The 23564-nt window shown below is 45.6% G+C and overlaps 1 protein-coding gene across 1 annotated transcript in view; it reads left to right on the forward strand.

The window, feature by feature from the left end:
• snd1 (staphylococcal nuclease and tudor domain containing 1) overlaps nt 1-23564 on the forward strand; it is a 1317969-nt gene that overhangs the window by 287020 nt on the left and 1007385 nt on the right. Inside the window, exon 12 of the mRNA XM_072471188.1 lies at nt 6845-6945. Coding sequence (XP_072327289.1) covers nt 6845-6945 — 101 coding nt within the window. The remainder of the gene's footprint in view (nt 1-6844; nt 6946-23564) is intronic.

Raw genomic sequence — 23564 nt, forward strand, 5'->3', positions numbered from 1 at the left:
CTCCTAATGGGCCGGAAACTTCGCACCCGCCTTAGTATGGTTTTCCCGGACATTGGCGCAAAAGTACGCCGCACACAAGAACGGCAGGGACAGGGATTTTCTCGGCATCGGCCGATTCGGCAGTTTGCGCCCGGTGACCCAGTGTTCGTTCGGAATTTTGCTGGTGGTGCCCAGTGGGTTCCTGGTGTAATCTTTCGCCAAACGGGCCCTATATCTTACCAGGTGCAAGCCCAGGGTCGTCTCCAGCGCAAACATGTAGACCACGTTCGGTCCAGAAGATTATCCCCTCAAAATATTCCCTGCCACCGGAGCTCATTTCTACAGCCGCAGAGACCAGAGACAAGGGAAAGTAGTCCTCACAATCTTCCACTGGTGCCTCACTCGAAGCCTGCGCAGGTCGTTACAGAACCAAATGGAGATAGAGACGCTGACATGACGGAGGCAGCAGACTCTGAATCCGAGATGGAGACACAGGATGCATCAGACGGGGAATCCTCGGGTCCACGGGCCGTGGATGTACAACCGTTGCACCGTTCATCACGGAAGCGCCGGTCTCCGTCTCGTTACACGCAGCCTGATCCAGAGCCGCGTGCAAATGGTGTCCGGCCTGCGGCAAAACGAGTCCATCGCCCTCCTTCGCCAGGGACTTCGGTGGATTCCTTGGACTTTGGGGGGGAGGGATGTTATAACCTGCCTACTTACCATTGGCTGGGGACTAATGACAATCCCACAATCCTGTGGGAGAATGAGCTTCCCCAATGATGGGGGCGGAGAAACCATTAGTAAACTCCAAGTATAAATAAAGCTGGCCAGTTTGGAAACAGCAGGAAGGAGTGTGCAGCAAGGGAAGTTGCTGCTGCTGTTATATATATATATATATATATATATATATGTTATTGTAAATAAATGTTGTTACTTTGTATCCTTAAAACTCGTGCTGGATTCTTCATGGCCCTCACAAAACATGGATAGAGAATTGGTTAATTAATAGAAAGCAAAGAGTGGGGATTAATGGGTGTTTCTCTGGTTGGCAATCAGTAGCTACTGGTGTCCCTCAGGAATCAGTGTTGGGCCCACAACTGTTCACAATTTACATAGATGATTTGGAGTTGGGGACCAAGGGCAATGTGTCCAAGTTTGCAGATAACACTAAGATAAGTGGTAAAGCAAAAAGTGCAGAGGATACTGGAAGTCTGCAGAGGGATTTGGATAGGCTAAGTGAATGGGCTAGGGTCTGGCAGATGGAATACAATGTTGACAAATGTGAGGTTATCCATTTTGGTAAGAATAACGACAAAAGGGATTATTATTTAAATGATAAATTAAAACATGCTGCTGTGCAGAGAGACCTGGGTGTGCTAGTGCATGAGTCGCAGAAAGTTGTTTTTCAGGTGCAACAGGTGATTAAGAAGGCAAATGGAATTTTGTCCTTCATTGCTAGAGGGATGGAGTTTAAGACTAGGGAGGTTATGCTGCAATTGTATAAGGTGTTAGTGAGGCCACACCTGGAGTATTGTGTTCAGTTTTGGTCTCCTTACTTGAGAAAGGACGTACTGGCGCTGGAGGGTGTGCAGAGGAGATTCACTAGGTTAATCCCAGAGCTGAAGGGGTTGGATTACGAGGAGAGGTTGAGTAGACTGGGACTGTACTCGGAATTTAGAAGGATGAGGGGGGATCTTATAGAAACATATAAAATTATGAAGGGAATAGATAGAATAGATGCGGGCAGGTTGTTTACACTGGCGGGTGAAAGCAGAACTAGGGGGCATAGCCGCAAAATAAGGGGAAGTAGATTTAGGACTGAGTTTAGGAGGAAATTCTTCACCCAAAGGGTTGTGAATCTATGGAATTCCTTGCCGAGTGAAGCAGTAGAGGCTCCTTCATTAAATGTTTTTAAGATAAAAATAGATAGTTTTATGAAGAATAAAGGGATTAAGGGTTATGGTGTTCGGGCCGGAAAGTGGAGCTGAGTCCACAAAGGATCAGCCATGATCTCATTGAATGGTGGAGCAGGCTCGAGGGGCCAGATGGCCTACTCCTGCTTCTAGTTGTTATGTTCTTATGAGTGTGAAAGTAGAACGGAGACAAGATCTCCGGAGGCAGTACTGTAGCAGACAGATGTAGGACCAGGGGACAAATTATACGTCCGGATCTTTGGAGATGGTGCCCGGTGGATGCCAGGGACTGTGGCGGAATGGTACATATCTGCTCTTCTATTTCTCTCGGACAGTTAGTGGGCCTATGGAACACTCCCTGCAATATGATTGCTCCAAGTTCTATCCATAAGGCTTCATTTGAAGTGCCTTCTAAGACATCATCCCTCCGTACTGCTGTAATTGATTCCGTGATCAAAATTGTGACACAACTCTTTTTTACCTCCTTCCCTGTCTCAACTGAAGACCCTATATCCTGGAATATTGAGCTGCCAATCCTGCCTCTAGCTCAACCATGTCTCAGTAACAGCAATGACATCATACCGCTGTTTTATTTTGTGCTCTCAACTCGTCTGTCTTGTTCATCAGACTCCTTGCATTTTTATAAATATCATCCAATCCTGCCAAATCCCCATGTGTCTTAACTGCCTAGAAATCCTACGCCTTCTTGACTCTCATTTGATGTTTCTTCTAATTTTAATCTCTCTCTGCTGAACCTTTTCTCAGTATCCCAGCCTTCTGCCCAGTTATCTTAAACCCTCCCCTACAGCACAAGCAAACTTTCCTGCAAGGACCCTGGACCCATTTCAGGTCAGGTGCAACCCATCTGCCTTGTACAGGTCCCACCGCCCCCAAAACAGTCCCAATGTCCCAGAAATCTAAATCCCTCCCCCCTGCACCATCTCTCCAGCCACACATTAATTCAGTCTAACCTCCTATTTCCATACTCTCTAGCACGTGGCACTGGAAGTAATCCAGAGATTACTACCTTCTGTGTCCTGTTTTTAATCTACTTCCTAGCTCCCTAAATTCTGCTTTCAGGACCTCATCCCCTTTTCTCTCTACACAGTTGGTACCATTGTGTATCACAATCCTTGTCTGTTTGCCCCCTCTTCCCCATTTTCAATGAGCCCTGCAGCCATTTAGTGACATCTCTGACCCTGGCATTAGGGAGGCAACATACCATCCTCGAGTCTCTTTTGCAGATGCCTGTTTCCCCTACAATTGAATCACCTACCACAAAGCTGAATGGGTTGAGGAACATCCAGACCACTCCCTGCCTTCCTCTTCATCTTTTGGTTATTGGTGCTTCAGGAACCTGGAATTTACAGGATAAAATCAACAGCGGTGTTCACAAAGTTATAGGATCCTGAAGTTTCATTTTGCCAAGTACTGTAAGTTTCAGTTCATGGTTTGTTGTTGAAATTGGTTCTGTAATGGTTAACAGTCAACTGGCCATTAAATGGTTATTGCCATTTTTTAAACTGCAGTGTAGTGGTGAAGCCGCAATTACAAAGGGACACATATAATTCTGCTGTTCCCTTGGTATTGGAGCAGGGATCCAATCATGCATTGCATGATATCCACTCCAAGTATGTGGTGCAGGTGTTTTTTTTCTAAATTAAAATGCATTAATGGTAATATGGTTTAAACCTGTCCTTTTTGTTTTTACTGGGCTGCTTTGAGTTATACTTTTGCCTCACTGATGAGCCCGAGTGTTATTTCACTTGACCACTGCAATTAAACTAGGTGTGAAACTGACCATCAGCTACATCCCAATTATTTGAAGTATGTGCCCTTTCCTATTTTGTGTGTAGTGTGTTTCAGCTGCAATAGAAAACAACTTTGCAAAGGAAAACTTAATGACGACCATGTTCTTGAATATCATACAAAATATACTTCTTGCATTTCCATATTTGAGGAACTAGTTTTCTTTCAGAATAACTTACCTGTTCAGTGGTTTATAACAGCTGACTTTATGCTCTTTTATCAAGACTAATGTGAAACACAATGCTTTTCTTATCCTTGATTCACAATGCTTACTCCTGTTGCTTTTTTTTGGAGACAATTTTAAAAAGATAGTGTCACCCCAAACACGTTCTGTGGAACTTTAATTTGAAATGGTTACTCCCTCTAAAACAAATCTTGAGATTAAAACAGTTATTTGTTTAATGGAAAATCAGTGCATAGTTCACCAGTTATTGTAAGGATCCTTAAAACCTCTGACTGAGAGCCACAGTTCTAATTTGCAATATATTGGAGCCATTCCCACGTGCATACTACAAGCCTTATTTTTTAACGATGCATATGTGGGTATGAATACACTAAAGTATTAGCAGAAGCTGAAAAAATATAAATATCAGTTGTTTAATACTTGTACTTCCATATTTATCAGTAAATCGAGTCAAAGACTCATCTGACTGTGTCAACCCCTAAACCACTTCCTAAAATGAGACCATTTGATTCCTTCACATGCACCCCCTGCAAAAATCTAGAAATATACTTGCTGTTTAGTTCTTTGACAGATGTGGTATGTCAGTCAGGCTCACAGTAAGTTCTTGGTTGAATGGTCATCTTCTGTTTTCTTATCAAGCACACTATTGATTTATAGTTCCTAATAATTGTGTGGATGTGGATATGCCGCATACAATAGCAACTCAAAGCTTTTTGGTAGAACCAAATATCATATTCTTCCTACCTATGATTAGTAGTCATGCTTATTACTTTTTGAAACATATCTACTTTCATGTGTTCTCTTTAAAAACACAATCACTTGTGTTTCTTTTGGACTTAAGATCCTATGACACAATTTCAAAGAAGAGTGGAAGAGTAATGGCCTTGTGTTCTGGCCAATATTTATCCCTCAACCAGCATTGCTTTTACATGCATGCATATAAATTGGTGGTTATCTTCTTTGTGGGGCCTTGCTCTGTACCAGTTGGTTGCGTTACACGATGTAAGAAACCTGCAAAATGCTTGTGTTTTGTTTTTCTATTTTTAAATTCCTGTCCTGCAACCTTGCAGATTTTGTTGTAAACTGCAGACTTTGGTCAAACTGAAAGCACCCCTGGTCTAATGTACTGGCCCATGGCCTCCCTTGATGCTCTGTGGCATAGCCCATGATGTTATTTTGATGGACTTGGCAAGCAGCCAATCGGTGCCTCTGAAATCCTGGGACATCTTCTGTTCTCATTTGGTCAAGCTTGTCAGAGAGTTTTCTGGAAGATTCTGAAATACGCAGGCAAGCTCCATTTTGTGTCACAGTTCTGGCCAGACCTAAAGAACAGCCAGGAGCTGGTTTAAGCACTCTCTCCCTATCAGGACTGAGAAAGATTAAACCTCTGATTGAAAGGCTAGGGACCTGAAACTGACCTTCCTCTCTGCAGTCAGTTTAACCTGTGGAAATTCCGCTGGAAGTAATCTTGATGGCAAAACTGTAGATAAGCGGTCGACATGTAGAGTGGACGGACAACCATCGTTTAAATTTCCAAGTAGAATTCTAAGATTGTCTCAGGCTGCTGGAGGCTTGTCAGGACTGAGCTGACCTCGGAGGAGGAGTGGGGGGGGGGGGGGGGGTGATTCTCAGTGTGAAGACCCCGATAGTTAACAGTGAAAGTGACTTTCCAGAGAGAATTCTACAGTTAGCAGTTTCTAGTTGAAGACCACCATTAGAAGATTGCTAGCTACAAAGACCGCTACCTCCGCAGCAAAGAAACATCTCACACTGTTTAAATCCCTGTTATTTTCAATCCTTTCCCTACCCTCACTGTGTTTGTCATGTGTGTCTGGGTGGAGGGGAGTATGGGGTTTGGCGAACAGTTCAATTAGCACGCCATTATTCCTTCGTACCATTATATGTTCATCTCTTTCTCTGTTATAAATAAACAGTTTTATTTTAATGTTTTAATTACAAATCTGGTGCCTGTAATTCATTGGAGCAGTCAAGGATCAAAGATCTCAAGAAAATACACAAATTGTTGGTCAATTCACTTATGTTTGGACTTCAGGATCTGTGGGGCTGGAATTGACCATGCACGTGCCCAGGGTGTCATAACAACCACACCTGGGACTATACTTAAGAAGTACTTCACTGGCAGTTAAATGGTTCAGGAATGTTCAAAAGTTGAGGAAGGTACTATATGAATGCAATTAGTAGTTTTACTTATTAAGCAAGCCCAACTTTTATTAGAAATATGTAGGTCATTATTCAGTGCAGGATTTTTCCTTAAAACTTTTCCTTAAAGGGAAAAAATATGTAAGCTTGCTACATTTTGCTCAATGAAGTTCCCTTTTTATGTACTGGTTGCAGTCCTTGATCACAGTTTATATGGACATGCTCAGATGTTTGTAGGAATGCTCTCTGCATTAGATGTTATTGTAACAACGTGCTAGATGGGGGAGGGGTGAGGAAGAGAGCCTGCAGCAACTTGAGGCTATCTGTGGCGGTGATCTGGTATTAAAAGGCTTGAATGTTTTGGACAAGAAGTGGAAGTAGCTCCAGCCATTCAGTCAAAAGAGCAGGAGATTGACCTGATATAACCTAGTTCTAATTTTAAGATTATGACCCAAATGGGAAATAGTTTCTTTGTCACTGCCCGAGCAAATTCTCTAATCGATGATGTTCTTCGTCAAGTTTAATATAGTTGTGATCTGTCAGTATTTTATATGGTTTGTAATGACTGCCCTCAAAATAGTTGGTTGGATGAAGTGTTCTACTCGTTCTATCTTTGAGATATTGACTGGCCTATGGAAATCAAATATTTTCTATTCAGATGTTCAGCATCTGCAACTTTCCTTTTCATCTTTACCGGCTGTAAGCATTCTCCAAATTTGGCACCATGCTGGCTGACAGGAATTAGATTAATTTGTTATGCCTGAAGCTGATCTGAGTCTTCTCTCTTGTTCAATAGGTTAATGTAACAGTGGACTACATCAGACAAGCCACACCATCCACGAACGTGACCCCGGCATTCCCTGAACGCACCTGTTCCACAGTTACTATTGGCGGAATGTGAGTAAATCAGAACTGGGGCAGATTTCTTGGAGAACCAGTAAATGTTTTTTTTATTGACAAACGGTTATTGGATCACAGGAGACTGAACTGTGGGAAGGTGAGGGTGTAGACTTGGCATATCTACCAGCATTCTGATTAGTAGAATCTAGCTAACCAGTGCAATAATAATGTTTCTACTTCTTAAATTTGTTTTAACACTATGTAGTCTGGACAATTGTGAAAGAACGCCTCTTGGGATTTAAATATGTACAGCTTCCAAAATGTCAATTCCTGAAAATGTCATACTTTTGAGTGATTGTTCCTCAGTCATTAGATTTTTGTTTGAGTAATGACTCTGGGGGCTGATGTCGTAGTGCTCATTCCTACGATGCAATAAACATTACAATATTGTTCTGACATTTCTGCTGGGTTCCCAGAAAACAATGTGATATAGCATTTGTGGGCAATAATGCGCTGTGGATAGTAACTTTGTAAATATGTATACTGGATTTCTACCTCACAGGAGTTAGGAATCCAACCGGAATTGCTATTCCTGAGCCACTGGCAGCTGGAGTTGGTTGGGGAAGAACAGTGTGTCTGCTGTCTGCACCAGTGACTGCCAAATTTTAGCAAAGAGCTCTTGCCCAATTGTGAAGTGAATGGACACCATGTGTTCTTTTAAGTAAATTCAGTAAATTAAATAAATACATCACACATGTTTCTCCCCATGTTGTGACCTCCTAACGCATTTGCACTTCTCAGCTGTGTACATTTTCACCAGCAACAGTGTTGCACCATTAAGTATTTTGAGACAGACGTCCGGGTGCGGCGATGACCAGCTGAGTCGCACGTTTCGGCAGCTCCCGGTGAAACGGACTTTTGGGCTCTTGATAGGAGCCCCAACGGCAATTTTGACGGCTAAAAACACTGTGCGGTAAACCAGAAGGGAATCCCCCCTGGATACGGATGAAAAAAGGAGGAGAAAGTGGCCGGATTGCAGTGGATCCTTTAGAACAGCGGCAAGGAAGGCAAGCAAAACCAAGATGGCGTCGGAAGGTGGCAGTTTAACATGGGGCCCTGAACAACAAGAGTCCTTGAAATGCTGTGTGGAAGAGCTCAAAAAGGAAATGAAGAAAGAGTTGTTGGCCCTGATACTACAGGCGATCGAAGGGCTAAAGGAGGAACAAAAGACCCAGGAGCGGGAGCTTCGGGTCGTGAAGGCAAAGGCAACCGAGAAAGAGGACGACATACAGGGCCTGGTGGTGAAGACAGAGATGCATGAGGCACATCAGAAACGATGTGTGGAAAGGTTGGAGGCACTGGAGAACAACGCAAGGAGGAACAACTTGAGGATTCTTGGTCTTCCTGAAGGTGCGGAGGGAGCGGACGTCGGGGCATATGTGAGCACGATGCTGCACTCGTTAATGGGAGCGGAGGCCCCGGCGGGTCCATTGGAGGTGGAGGGAGCAAACCGAGTGATGGCGCGAGGACCGAGAGCAGGAGAAATTCCCAGAGCCATAGTGGTGAGATTCCTCCGTTTTAAGGATAGAGAAATGGTCCTTAGATGGGCAAAGAAAACTCGGAGCAGTAAATGGGAGAACGCGGTGATCCGCGTTTATCAAGACTGGAGTGCGGAGGTGGCGAGAAGGAGGGCGAGCTTTAATCGGGCCAAGGCGGTGCTTCATAAAAAGAAGATAAAATTTGGAATGCTGCAACTGGCAAGACTGTGGGTCACATATCGAGGGAGGCACCATTACTTTGAGACGGCGGATGAAACGTGGACTTTTATTGTGGAAGAAAAACTGGAATGAGTGGGTTATTAAAAAGAACGTTTGAACAAAGTGGGGGGGCGAAGAGGGGGGTTAAAAAGGGGGGAAAGAGGAGTTTTATGTACTAATCCTGCAATGTGGTAACTTTTCTCTCTTCCACAGGTGGTGATGGGGGGAGGAGGGGAGGTGGAGGAGATGGGGCGTTGGCCATTGGGGGCGGGGCCAAGGGAGAAGCGCGGGCTTGGTTCCCGCGCTATGATAATCATGGCGGGAATAGAGAAGCAGGAAGGAGGGGGCGTCGCACGGTGCGAGCCGAGGTCACGGGGGGAAGCCGAGGTCGGCCAGAGTTTGCTGACTTCTGGGAGCAACATGGGGGTAGTAATTACGCTAGCGGGGGATCTAGCGGGGGGGGGTGGGAGGGGGGAATTACTGGGTTGCTGCTGCTGGGGAGAGGGGGGAGCTGGTATGGGAGGGGATGGGCGGGGGGGCACCGCCTGGGGGAGATACAGCTGCGTGGGAACCGGGTGAGGAGCTGGAAAAAGGGGATGGCTAATCGACAAGGGGGGGGGGTTAGGAAGCCCCCCAACCCGGCTGATCACGTGGAACGTGAGAGGGCTGAACGGGCCGATAAAGAGGGCACGGGTACTCGCACACCTTAAGAAACTTAAGGCAGATGTGGTTATGTTACAGGAAACGCACCTGAAACTGATAGACCAGGTTAGGCTACGCAAAGGATGGGTGGGGCAGGTGTTCCATTCGGGGCTAGATGCGAAAAACAGGGGGGTGGCTATATTAGTGGGGAAGCGGGTAATGTTCGAGGCAAAGACTATAGTGGCGGATAACGGGGGCAGATACGTGATGGTGAGTGGCAAACTACAGGGGGAGACGGTGGTTTTGGTAAACGTATATGCCCCGAACTGGGATGATGCCAATTTTATGAGGCGGATGCTGGGACGCATTCCGGACCTAGAGATGGGAAAGCTGATAATGGGGGGAGATTTTAATACGGTGTTGGAACCAGGGCTGGATAGGTCGAAGTCCAGGACTGGAAGGAGGCCGGCAGCAGCCAAGGTACTTAATGATTTTATGGAGCAGATGGGAGGTGTAGACCCGTGGAGATTTAGCAGACCTAGGAGTAAGGAGTTCTCGTTTTTCTCCTATGTCCATAAAGTCTACTCGCGAATAGACTTTTTTGTGCTGGGAAGGGCGTTGATCCCGAAGGTGAGGGGAACGGAGTATACGGCTATAGCCATTTCGGATCACGCTCCACACTGGGTAGACTTGGAGATAGGGGAGGAAACAGGAGGGCGCCCACCCTGGAGAATGGACATGGGACTAATGGCAGATGAGGGGGTGTGTCTAAGGGTGAGGGGATGCATTGAAAAGTACTTGGAACTCAATGATAATGGGGAGGTCCAGGTGGGGAGTGGTCTGGGAGGCGCTGAAGATGGTGGTTAGAGGGGAGCTGATATCAATAAGGGCACATAAAGGGAAGCAGGAGAGTAAGGAACGGGAGCGGTTGCTGCAAGAACTTTTGAGGGTGGACAGACAATATGCGGAAGCACCGGAGGAGGGACTGTACAGGGAAAGGCAAAGGCTACATGTAGAATTTGACTTGCTGACTACGGGCACTGCAGAGGCACAATGGAGGAAGGCACAGGGTGTACAGTACGAATATGGGGAGAAGGCGAGCAGGTTGCTGGCACACCAATTGAGGAAAAGGGGAGCAGCGAGGGAAATAGGGGGAGTGAGGGATGAGGAAGGAGAGATGGAGCGGGGAGCGGAGAGAGTGAATGGAGTGTTCAAGACATTTTATAAAAAATTATATGAAGCTCAACCCCCGGATGGGAGGGAGAGAATGATGGGCTTTTTGGATCGGCTGGAATTTCCCAAGGTGAAAGAGCAGGAAAGGGTGGGACTGGGAGCACAGATCGAGGTAGAAGAAGTGGTGAAAGGAATTAGGAGCATGCAGGCGGGAAAGGCCCCGGGACCGGATGGATTCCCAGTCGAATTCTATAGAAAATATGTGGACTTGCTCGCCCCGGTATTGACGAGGACCTTTAATGAGGCAAAGGAAGGGGGACAACTGCCCCCGACTATGTCTGAAGCAACGATATCGCTTCTCTTAAAGAAGGAAAAGGACCCGCTACAATGCGGGTCCTATAGACCTATTTCCCTCCTAAATGTAGATGCCAAGATCCTGGCCAAGGTAATGGCAATGAGAATAGAGGAATGTGTCCCGGGGGTGGTCCACGAGGACCAAACTGGGTTTGTGAAGGGGAGACAGCTGAACACGAATATAAAGAAGGCTGTTAGGGGTAATGATGATGCCCCCACCAGAGGGCGAAACGGAGATAGTAGTGGCGATGGATGCCGAGAAAGCATTTGATAGAGTGGAGTGGGATTATTTGTGGGAGGTGTTGAGGAGATTTGGTTTTGGAGAGGGGTATGTTAGATGGGTGCAGCTGTTGTATAGGGCCCCGATGGCGAGCGTGGTCACGAATGGAAGGGGATCTGCATATTTTCGGCTCCATAGAGGGACAAGGCAGGGATGCCCTCTGTCCCCATTATTGTTTGCACTGGCGATTGAGCCCCTGGCGATAGCGTTGACGGGTTCCAAGAAGTGGAGGGGAGTACTTAGAGGAGGAGAAGAACACCGGGTATCTTTGTATGCGGACGATTTGTTACTATATGTGGCAGACCCGGCGGAGGGGATGCCAGAAATAATGCGGATACTTGGGGAGTTTGGGGATTTTTCAGGGTATAAATTGAACATGGGGAAAAGTGAGTTGTTTGTGGTGCATCCAGGGGAGCAGAGTAGAGAAATAGAGGACCTACCGTTGAGGAAGGTAACAAGGGACTTTGGTTACCTGGGGATCCAGATAGCCAAGAATTGGGGCACATTGCATAGGTTAAATTTAACGTGGTTGGTGGAACAAATGGAGGAGGATTTCAAGAGATGGGATATGGTGTCACTGGCAGGGAGGGTGCAGGCGGTTAAGATGGTGGTCCTCCCGAGATTCCTCTTTGTGTTTCAGTGCCTCCCGGTGGTGATCACGAAGGCTTTTTTAAAAAGGATTGAAAAGAGCATCATGGGTTTTGTGTGGGCCGGGAAGACCCCGAGAGTGAGGAAGGGATTCTTACAGCGTAGCAGGGATAAGGGGGGCTGGCACTACCGAGCCTAGGTGAGTATTTTTGGGCCACTAATATTTCAATGGTGAGTAAGTGGATGGGAGAGGAGGAGGGAGCGGCGTGGAAGAGATTAGAGAGGGCGTCCTGTAGGGGGACTAGCCTACAGGCTATAGTGACAGCCCCATTGCCGTTCTCACAAAGGAACTACACCACAAGCCCGGTGGTGGTGGCTACACTGAAGATTTGGGGACAGTGGAGACGGCATAGGGGAAAGACTGGAGCCTTGGGGGGGTCCCCGATAAGAAACAACCATAGGTTTGCCCCGGGGGGAATGGATGGGGGATATGGAATGTGGCAAAGAGCAGGAATAACGCAACTGAAAGATCTGTTTGTGGATGGGAAGTTTGCGAGTCTGGGAGCGCTGACCGAGAAATATGGGTTGCCCCAAGGGAATGCATTCAGGTATATGCAACTGAGGGCTTTTGCGAGGCAACAGGTGAGGGAATTCCCGCAGCTCCCGACACGAGGTGCAGGACAGAGTGATCTCAAAGACATGGGTGGGGGATGGTAAGGTGTCAGATATATATATAGGGAAATGAGGGACGAAGGGGAGACGATGGTAGATGAACTAAAAGGGAAATGGGAAGAAGAGCTGGGGGAGGAGATCGAGGAGGGGCTGTGGGCAGATGCCCTAAGCAGGGTAAACTCGTCGTCCTCGTGTGCCAGGCTAAGCCTGATTCAGTTTAAGGTATTACACAGGGCGCATATGACTGGAGCACGGCTCAGTAAATTTTTTGGGGTGGAGGATAGGTGTGCGAGGTGCTCGAGAAGCCCAGCGAATCATACCCATATGTTTTGGTCATGCCCGGCACTACAGGGGTTTTGGATGGGGGTGACAAAGGTGGTTTCAAAGGTAGTGGGGGTCCGGGTCGAACCAAGCTGGGGGTTGGCTATATTTGGGGTTGCACAAGAGCCGGGAGTGCAGGAGGCGAGAGAGGCCGATGTTTTGGCCTTTGCGTCCCTAGTAGCCCGGCGCAGGATATTGCTAATGTGGAAAGAAGCCAAGCCCCCGGGGGTGGAGACCTGGATAAATGACATGGCAGGGTTTATAAAGCTAGAGCGGATTAAGTTCGTTCTAAGGGGGTCGGCTCAAGGGTTCACCAGGCGGTGGCAACCGTTCGTCGAATACCTCGCAGAAAGATAGATGGAATGGAAAAAAGAAGGCAGCAGCAGCAGCCCAGGATGTTGGGGGGGGGGGGGGGGGGGGAGGAGGAACCAGAAGGACTCTCAGGGTTGTTAATATATATTGTATAATATGTATAGGTCGTTGCTACAGATAATTATATATTGGACTGTTAAATTATATTTTTGGAGAGTGTTACTTGTGATAAGGCAGTTGCCAATTAGGGTTAGTTTTCATTTTTGTTATTTATTATTTATTCATTTTTTGTTTGCAAAATAGGTCATTGTTATTTGTGTTGTTATAATATTGTGTAAAGGATGCACAATGTACTGTGTTGGTTGACCAAAAATTTTCAATAAAATATTTTATATATAAAAAAAAGTATTTTGAGACAACATTTTGTATTGTTGTATGAAAAACTATCTGCTGGATTGAAACAACGTTGTTTCTCAACTCTAATCAATGGACCCAGGGCTCTGTTTTAGACTCCCTTGGGTCTTCACTACATATGGGGAAAGGTCACAGCTTTTGCTTGGAGTCTGCTCCACTGCTTGGGAAAAGAAAGAGAGTAGAAAGAATGGGAATAGCCCATCCCCTAATCCTTACCCAGTCTTGGAGGTTGTTTAAATTTAAACCTTAAATTCCTTTTCCTATATTCATGATCCAAGCCAGATAGTTTGCTTGTATCTGCAAATCTGTGTCCCTCAGCATTTTAGACTGAATTTCTCATTGATTCTTTTGACGTATTCTTTTCTCCATATAATTAATTCTCTTCTTTTCTGTTTTAGTTAGTTTGAATTCAAGTGAGTAGAGAATGTTTGATTCAGCATCATACCTAGTCAGTACAAGTTTTTCTGGCTCAGATCGTTGTGCAGGCAGGCCTGAATCACCGTTACAAATTGAAATGTTCTAGGATAAGTACAGATCTCTTCATAAAACACATTGCTGAAGTGATTAGTAGAGAAGTGTTTTGTTTTATTAATTTTTTCCTTATAATCTGGAAATATGTTGCTGATTGGTGGGGGGAACATATAGAATCATAGAATCCCTACACTGCAGAAGGAGGCCATTTGGTCCATCACGGCTGCACCAACCCTCCAAATGAGCACTCTACCCATGTCCACTGCCCCGTCCTCCCCACCCTATCCCCATAACCTAACCTGCACATCCCTCGGCACTGAATTGCCATGGCCAATCCACCTAAACCACACATCTTTGTATTGCGGGAGGAAACCAGATTCCGGCACCCAGAGGAAACCCATGCAGACACTGGGAAAACGTACAAAGTCCACAGTCAACCAAGGCCGGAATTAAACCTGGGTCCCTGGCGCTGCGAGGAGCAGTGCTAACCACTGTGCAGCCCGTGCCTTCAAGGCTGGCTACATTCCTAAAATTTGAATGCTTGCCTTTTCTGCAGCTTGTGAGATGGGTAAATTATTAGTGCAGATTTTAAACTTTGTTTCAGTGGTTCATGGCACGCACTTAAGCAGTCTATGAAACAACACCTGGTCCAGGATGTTCCTTGTTCAGCTACAGTGCTAATGCATGACCACTGCCTGATTGTGTGGAAGAGATTTTTTTCAATTCTGGTGCAAAATTACTATCCAGCAGGTGACTTGGAAATGGCTTGGGCCACCTTGAGGTTGTTCCAGGATTGAGTATTGAATATAAAAACAGAAAACTCTAGAAAAGCTCAGCAGGTTTGGCAGCATCTGTGGAAAGAGAAACCGAGTTAACATTTTGAGTCCGTATGACTTCTTCAGTGCAGCCATTATAACTAGGAATATCAAGTATGCAAACAGTGTAAATTGGAATAAATAAAGCAAGATTTTGAAAGCATAAGCAGGATTTTCCATTCAGGGTCAGCGACCAAATACATGCCTGCATCTGCACCAGGTAGGGAAAGGTCAACCAGACTGTGGTTGTTGCAAACTGGCCAATTAGTGAGAGAAGGGGCAGCACGGTAGCCTTGTGGATAGCACAATTGCTTCACAGCTCCAGGGTCCCAGGTTCGATTCTGGCTTGGGTCACTGTCTGTGCGGAGTCTGCACATCCTCCCCGTGTGTGCGTGGGTTTCCTCCGGGTGCTCCGGTTTCCTCCCACCGTCCAAAAGATGTGCAGGTTAGGTGGATTGGCCATGATAAATTGCCCTTAGTGTCCAAAATTGTCCTTAGTGTTGGGTGGGGTTACTGGGTTATGGGGATAGGGTGGAGGTGTTGACCTTGGGTAGGGTGCTCTTTCCAAGAGCTGGTGCAGACTCGATGGGCCGAATGGCCTCCTTCTGCACTGTAAATTCTATAATTCTATGAAGACGTAGATGTCTAAGGATAGTGGACGGGCTCTTTAAGCTGGAGGGTCAATAGAAGGCCTTCCGGCACTGAACGCGGTGCATTCTGCTGTTGCCCGTTAAGCAGTTCTATCTTGAAGCATCCTTTCAGTATTTTAAACAATTAAGAAAAATGGTCACAACTGCCAAATTACCATTGTGGAGGGAGAAATCTTTCTGCAGGGCTGTAGACCAGTTACATATGGCAGCTGTGGGTGGTGGCGGCAGCGCACCACAATTCTACCCTCAACAAACCCCAGTTATTAGTACCAGCAAAATACTGCAGATGATGGAAATCTGAAATAAAAACAAGAAATTCTGGAAAAACCCAGGTCTGGAGACATGTGGAGAGAGAAACAGAGTTAATGTTTTGAGTCTGTATGACACTTCCTCAGAGCTTATTTTGACAACTGTGGTTGCAAAACTGGGCTTCATTTGGCTGCTTCTAGGGATGCCTTTGTTCCATTACGATCTGTCTTGTATAGTGTTTGGCTGCTGCATTGAAATGTTTGGAAGCTAAAGAGCAGCTTTTGGATAAAGTGTGTATGGAGTGCACTACTATCTTGCAGACAGGAATAACAAAATCAGTTCAAAGCTCTGACGTGTCAGTGAAAAATGTGTGCTTTACAGTAGTGATCGCCCTGTTTTGTTTCTATTCTGCCTGTTTTTTTTGTGCAGTGTGTTTGTCTGGGCTGAGCACCTCTTCAGAGTTACAGTGGCCTATCCAAAGAGATGGGTATTTAAGAGCACTTTCAGAACCTATTCTATCCACTAGTGTTTATAAATAAAAATAGCGCCAGCAAAAAGAAAGCTGCCAGCTTTTCTGGCTCGGCAAACAACCATTGGCAGAGGAACTTGGGTGAAGATCCAAACTGTCTATTTGATTCGGGAAATATAACTAGCAGAAACCCAAGAAACAGAGAAAAAAATGTCTTAAGAGGTAGATTCATCCTTAGCAGAAAGTTAGTGTTTCAAAAAATTTTCAATGATTTAAAAATAACTGTTTTGTGTCATTCCCAATAGCCATTTCCCAGCATTGCTGCTCAAAAGCAGCTGTACTGTTGCGCTAACAAATGTGAATTCATCAGTTGTTTCTGTATCCGTGCAGCAGTGTTGGAGTCTGCCTTGTTTTAATAGAAGATTGAAAAACAAAATGCCGTCTCCACTATTCATCCAAATTTATATTACAAAATTGCCAAACCATTTTTCTGGAAGCTAATACATCTCGTTAAAATTTGTGTTTATTTAAAATACTGTTGCAGCTGCTGTTCTGTCACTGTTGAGGCACACTTGCAGGCTGTAGTTGTAGGTTGTTAAAACTGACAAGCTCATTCTTTTATTACAAATTATTCCTTCGTGCTTTGAATATGAAATGGGGGGGTATCACTGAATTCATCAACACTGGAACCGGCAAACATTTTTAAGATGCTAACGGATGTTGAGAAAGGACAAGACTTTAATGTCATACAGCTGCTTGTGATAACTGTATTTAACAAAAATAGTGAACCCATGTGAGATTTTTCCCCTCGTTTTAATGTTTCCAATTTTTTTCCAAAGGAACCATTTGATTAATTTTGAACAAAGAAGTTAAACAATTCGGCAGACATATTGAGCAACCAATGGCTTAGAGCCATGTGTTTGGAGGGACGTGGTTTGAATCCAAACCCACCTCTGCACCCACAAAGTTGCTGTAGGGAGTGTTATATAGAGGCTGTGAAGCTGTTTCCTCAGACCATGTGTGCAGCTCCTTGAAGCTGAGTCAGAATAATATTGGCTGAGGTATTTTTCTTTATTTATTCTTGGGATGTGTGTGTCGCTGGCAAGGCAAGAGTTGGTTGCAAGAGGTGATTTCTCAGTGCTGTTCTGACTTTATCAACTGACTTGCAAGTCAAATAAGACAACCACTTGAAGGGCTTTTGAAGATCCACCTAAAAAGGTGGTTTCGAGAGTATCTTTGGAAGTAGTAAAGCCTCTACAATCAAATGCAAATGTTGCTGGTGTAGGGAGAGCCCACCAGCTTTCATGAGGACAGTTGGGCTTAATATTCACTCTTAATTTGATTTCCTTTCTGCGTCTTGATACCCCCTTAAGTTGTTGTTATGTGTGAGTTCTCTCCATTGGATTGGGACGTATGAGGCCAGATTACGATGTGCCAACTGTGACTTTCAAACAATTCCAGTCTAATTTTGCAGAATATGCCCATGATATAAACACGATGGATTTCAAAGCTCCCAGAGTCTATGACTATGTAAAACACTTCTGGGAAGTGATTCTGTAAGGAGATACTCTTGCCTCAGTTAGTAAATAAATGACTGGATGGCGTACTTCACAACAATAAATTCACCTTTGGTCCAACTCCCACCTTGAAGGAACTTCACACAATTTATATATATATTTGGTTAGAAATGGTTTTCTCTTTCGGTAGCTGGGTTGCTTACATCAATCATTGTGACATTCACCAGCAATTGATTTTGCGTGTGCTTGACATTGCTGATTCCTTGTCATACTTTTTAAACAGAGAGCGATATGTTTCTGTTGGTTTTATTTCCATACTAACGGGAACTTTTTTTGTAGAACATAAACATAAGAACATAGGAAAAAGAGTAGGCAATTCAGTTCCTCGAGGCTGCTCCGTCATTCAATACGAACATGGCTGATCACATCTCGACCTCAAACCCCATTTCCTTACCAATTCTCCATAACCCTTCAACCCATTACTAATTAAAAATATATTTCTCCTCAAATTTACACAATGTGTCCACCACACTCTGAGGTCGTGAATTGCATAGATTCATGACCCTTTGAAAGAAGTAATTTCTCCTCATCTGTATTTTACATCTGCTGTCCCTTATCCTAAAACTGACATCTTGTTCTAAATTGCCCCAGAAGAGGAAGCATCTGCTCTTGGTCCATTTTGTCAATACCTTTTATCATCTTGAACACCTCAATTAGATCTCTTCTCATTCTTCTAAATTTGAGAGTTTGTAGGCCTAAACTGCTCAGTCTCCTTTCATAAGACTCATAAGCCTCATCTCTGGAATCAATCTAGTGAACCTCCCCTAAATTGCCTCCAATGCAACTACATTCCTCCTTAAATAAGGGGACCAAAACTGTGCACAGTACTTCAGGTGTGATATCACCAATGCCGGGTACAGTTGCAGCAACACGTCCCTACTTTTATACTCTATCCCTTTAGCCATAAATGCCAAAATTCCATTTGTCTTCCATATTACCTGCTGTACCTGCATGCTAGTTTTCTGCGATTCATGCACGAGGACACCCAGATTCCTCAGCACTGAAGCACTTTGAAGTTTCTCTCCATTTACATAATCTGCATTCTGTTTTTCTGATGTGGAGATGCCGGCACTGGACTGGAGTGAGCACAGGAAGAAGTCTTACGACACCAGGTTAAAGTCCAACAGGTTTGTTTCAAACACTAGCTTTCGGAGCACTGCTCCTTCCTCAGGTGAATGATCCAGTTTTTATTTGTGCTTCTAGCAGTCTGCATCATCCAGATAATTTGTGTTTTCTTCCCCCTAAAATAGTTACTGTTTTTGTGACCATCATCTGTATTTTTCATTAACTGAAATGAGCATGGGACAATGATGCTTTTGTATCTCAAAATCATGCCTGGCATTAAGAATTTTAGCTTAGATCAAACTTAATGCTGTTACGATCCCAGTTGATGTTCCAACTGGATGCAAGATCTCAGAGTGAAACCGTGGCTCCATAACGTTTACTGTTTATAAAACATGAAGGAACTGAGTCACAGGACTGCTAATTAGATTTTAAAACATTTAGTAAACATGAAAAGTTGGCTGATTATACAATACTCCTTTCCTATAGCTTAACAAATACACAGATTTAAAGATTAAATCATGGTGGCACAGTAGTTAGCACTGCTGCCTCATAGCTCCAGAGTCCCAGGTTCAATTCCGACCTCGGGTGACTGTGTGGAGTTTGCACTTTCTCCCCGTATCTGTGTGGGTTTCTTCCGGGTCCTCCGGTTTCCTCCGACAGTCCAAAGATGTTGTGCAAGTTAGGTGGATTGGCTATGCTAAATTGCCCCTTTGTGTCAAAACGGTTAGGTGGGGTTTACTGGGTTACGGGGATAGGGTGAAGGTGTGGGCTAAGTAATGTGCTCTTTCCAAGGGGCGGTGCAGATCCAATGGGCTGAATGGACTCCTTCTGCACAGTAGATTCTGTGATTAACATGGATTACAAAGTATATTTTGAGCTACAATCGTCTCACTAACACAAAAAGCCCCTTTTAAGCATGCAGGTGACTAGTCAAATACAAGTACTCCGCTCTGAACCCAAGTTCATGTCTGTGGACTTTTCCTCAGAATCCCCCAGATGATGATCACATGACAGTTTCCAAACTCTACTCCTAAAAACCCACTTTAGAATCTTCTCTCCTAATAATGCTTTCCCTTTGTGGTTTGCATTTTGAAATCCAGTCCAGGTTTTACAAATAACACTTTAAAACAAACTTCTGCTCCACTTTTGACAGTGAATCATGTCCAGGATTTTACACCAAGGTCCTTTAGGATTTCTTGGTCTTGACTGCTGTGCAAACTGCTCAGAATTGTTTTACACCTCGATTCCTAGGCTATTAAAATTACATCAACCGTTTCATCGAGCTCTGAAGTCTGCTGTCCCACTTTAAATCTAGTTACTGTGATTGCCTCTTTTAACTCTGAACACTTTGTTTACTCTTCCTTGAATTCTTCTGAACAATTCCCTGGTCTCTGTTCTCTTATCTCTAGGTGTCTTAAACACACTCCCTGCCCCAATTCCCTGGTTATCTGGACTGTACATTTGTACTTTAGGAAGCCTGCCTCTTTGCAGCTCCCATCCTGTCCAGTCTTTCTTCTGGCAGAGTTGAGGGATATTCACTTCCCGAGGACCTGTCTCCAACTGCTCTGGCTTCCAGTTAAAATTAAAAACAAAGTAAAGCCCTTCCCTCTGGAAAGTGGCCTCTTGTTGCTAAGCTACAACTTCTATTTACTCTTACACTGTACTCCTTTCTAAGCACAATAGAATGACAGTTGAAAATGAAAACAAACTCCACACATTCAAACACCTTTGTCCAGCATGAATCTAACTATAGGTTTTACCCTTCCAGGCACAAAAATATTAAATCAAACCCACCCACTTATTGTACCATTTCTAATGTTTACCAATGCAAATATAAATCCCTTAAAACACCTTTGTTTTCCTCACAATGCATTGCTCCTCTTCTTTCACCTATCCCTATCATATTTTTAACTCATTTCAATGGACCTGGGGTACAGTTCCACAGATGATAGACACACACAAGTACCTTTATGAACTGACCCCTCTGCTTATGTAAGCCTGGACTGTGACGTCAGTATGGCTTTTGCATCACACCTATCCCTGACCATGATCAGTATTCACCTGAAATGGAGAGCAAAATTAAATATATTATGCTCCAGCAAAGTTCCTTAATTTCAATAGCCCTTCTGGTACCAACAACCCTCCATAGGCCCTTTGTGTGGAATGATGATTGCCGACTGATTATATATTGTTTTTGTGATGTCAGCCTCTACCCAATAAAACCTGAATTAAGCATTCCCCATTCAGAACCTTTCCGGCAAGAGAAAGGAATTCTCTCCATTAATCTCTGTCACGTAATTCTCTGCACGGATTTGACTTCGAGTAAAGAAGCCAAAACATTTATCTGGCTCGGTTGAATTCGATGTGTAATATCTCAATAGGATTTGAAAAATAGTTATTGAAGAGGCATGAGGGCAATATTGAAAAGGTGATTTATTAGTAAACATTTTTTTAAATGGAGCTGCTTGAGCTGTGCACACAGCTGATGATTTAAATTCACTGAGACATACAGCTTTGCAAATCAAAGTAAAGCATATTTCAATGTTGTTGCAGTGTGCCATTCTTTGAATAAATATCTTATCTCCCCATAATTTGCTGGCTTTAGAGTTGACTATTTACCCTGGAAGGATCCCTGATAGTCCCTTGAAATCCAGTGGGCATCTTGTCCTGAAATTGGATTGCAGGGGCTGTTGGCAAGGGGCGAAGGATGGTCATTGTATACATGTCAGGCCTATAGAAACTTAGGAACTATATGTGCTTATAATTTTGTCTTTTGGTACTTTCATCTTGTTGCTGCTATAATAAATGTCAACATTTTCTTTGGTGTGCAAGGGAGTATATTCTGCAAGCCTAACAGTTAAAGAAGATTATATCTGGGCTTCCGGGTGCGGCTATGCCGAGGTAGGTCGCACGTTCGGCAGCTCCCGCCGGGAACGGACTTTTGGGCTCTCCAGAGGCGCCCCAACGCAATTGTTCGACGGCTTCCAGTGTGGGAAGGTGACAGCAAGGTCCCCCCGACATTATATGGATTGGACCAGGAGTGGAGCGGTTAAAAAAGTGATCTTGGGGCAGCAAAAAGTGCGAGGGAGGAAAAGCAAGATGGCGGCGGGTGGAGACCAAGCAGCATGGGCGCAGTGGTCGCAGGAGCAGCAGGAGTTTCTTAAACGCTGCTTTGAGGAGCTGAGAAATGTTGGCGCCAATGAAGGCGACGATTGAGAATCTTCTGGAGACCCAGAAGGCCCAAGGGGCGGCGATCCGGGAGGTGCGGCAAAAAGCCTCGGAGAACGAGGATGAGATCTTGGGCCTGGTGGTGAAGGTGGAGGCGCATGAGGCGCTGCACAAGAGGTGGGCGGAAAAATTCGAGGACCTGGAGAATAGGCCGAGGAGGAAGAATCTTCGGATTCTGGGTCTCCCTGAAGGAGTGGAGGGGCCCAATGCCGGGGCATATATGAGCACGATGCTCAATTCGCTGATGGGCGCGGGAGCTTTCCCGAGGCCCCTGGAGCTAGATGGGGCTCATCGGGTCCTGGCAAGGAGACCCAAAGCCAACGAGCCGCCAAGGGCTGTAGTGGTGAGGTTCCACCGCTTTATGGACAGAGAGTGTGTCCTGAGATGGGCCAAAAAAGAGCGGAGCAGCAGGTGGGAGAACACGGAGATCCGAATTTACCAGGACTGGAGTGCGGAGGTGGCTAAGAAGAGGGCTGGTTTTAACCAGGCTAAGGCGGTGCTCCATCAGAAGGGGGTGAAGTTCGGGATGCAGCAGCCAGCGTGATTGTGGGTCACGTTCCAAGATCGGCACCACTATTTTGAAACGCGCGATGAGGCATGGAACTTTATAGAAACTGAAAAGTTGAACTCAAATTGAGGGTTGGTCGTGGGGGGATGTTTACTGTGTTTACTGTGTTTATTGCGTTTGGGGAATGTTCTCTTGGTTTGAGTGCTGGGTGGGGATGGGTGAATGGATTTGATGTGGGGGCTGTGGGAGAGTGTGGGCGTCGGTGTTGGAGGGGCAGGGCCCCACGGAGGAAGAGGGGGAGTGGAAGCGCGGGGATAGGGAGTTGGGATAAGGCCGCAAAAAGGAGCTGCGCCAGAGGGGGCGGGGCCGGCTCAGGAAAGTTCGGGCTTTTTCCTGCGGTAGGGAAGGATGGGGGTGGGGCCAGGGGGGGGGGGGGGGGGATGCTGGAGAGGAGCGCACACTGACTGCCAAGGGATGGGGGGATTCTCACACTGGAGGGTCGATGGAATGGCGGGAGAGGCCGGGGTCAGCAGGAGTCAGCTGACTTACGGGAGTGTCATGGGTGGAGCAAAATGGCTAGATGTGGATCTAGCGGGGGGGTGGGGGGGGGGGGGAAACAGGGTTGCTGCTGCATTGGCCAAAGGGGAGCTGGAAATAGGAGAGGTAGTCGGGGTGGGGGTCCGCCGCCTGGGGGACTGGAGGGTGCGGGTGGCGCGGGCACATGGCTGACCTAGAAAAGGAGATGGCTAGTCAGTGGGGGGGGGGGCTACTCCGGCTGATAACTTGGAATGTGAGGGGCCTGAACGGGCCTGTCAAGAGGGCCCGGGTGTTCGCGCACTTAAAGGGACCGAAGGCAGACGTGGTTATGCTCCAGGAGACACATCTGAAGGTGGCAGATCAGGTTAGTCTGAGAAAGGGATGGGTAGGGCAGGTCTTTCATTCAGGGCTGGATGCGAAGAACAGAGGGGTTGCAATACTGGTGGGGAAGCGGGTGTCATTTGAGGCAATGAATATTGTAGTGGATAATGGAGGTCGATATGTGATGGTGAGCGGTAGGTTGCAGGGGGTGCGGGTGGTACTGGTGAACGTATCTGCCCCGAATTGGGATGATGCCGGATTTATGAAACGCAT

This window comes from Scyliorhinus torazame, chromosome 13, assembly GCF_047496885.1.
Source record: "Scyliorhinus torazame isolate Kashiwa2021f chromosome 13, sScyTor2.1, whole genome shotgun sequence".
In the NCBI taxonomy this organism is placed as follows: Eukaryota; Metazoa; Chordata; class Chondrichthyes; order Carcharhiniformes; family Scyliorhinidae; genus Scyliorhinus; species Scyliorhinus torazame.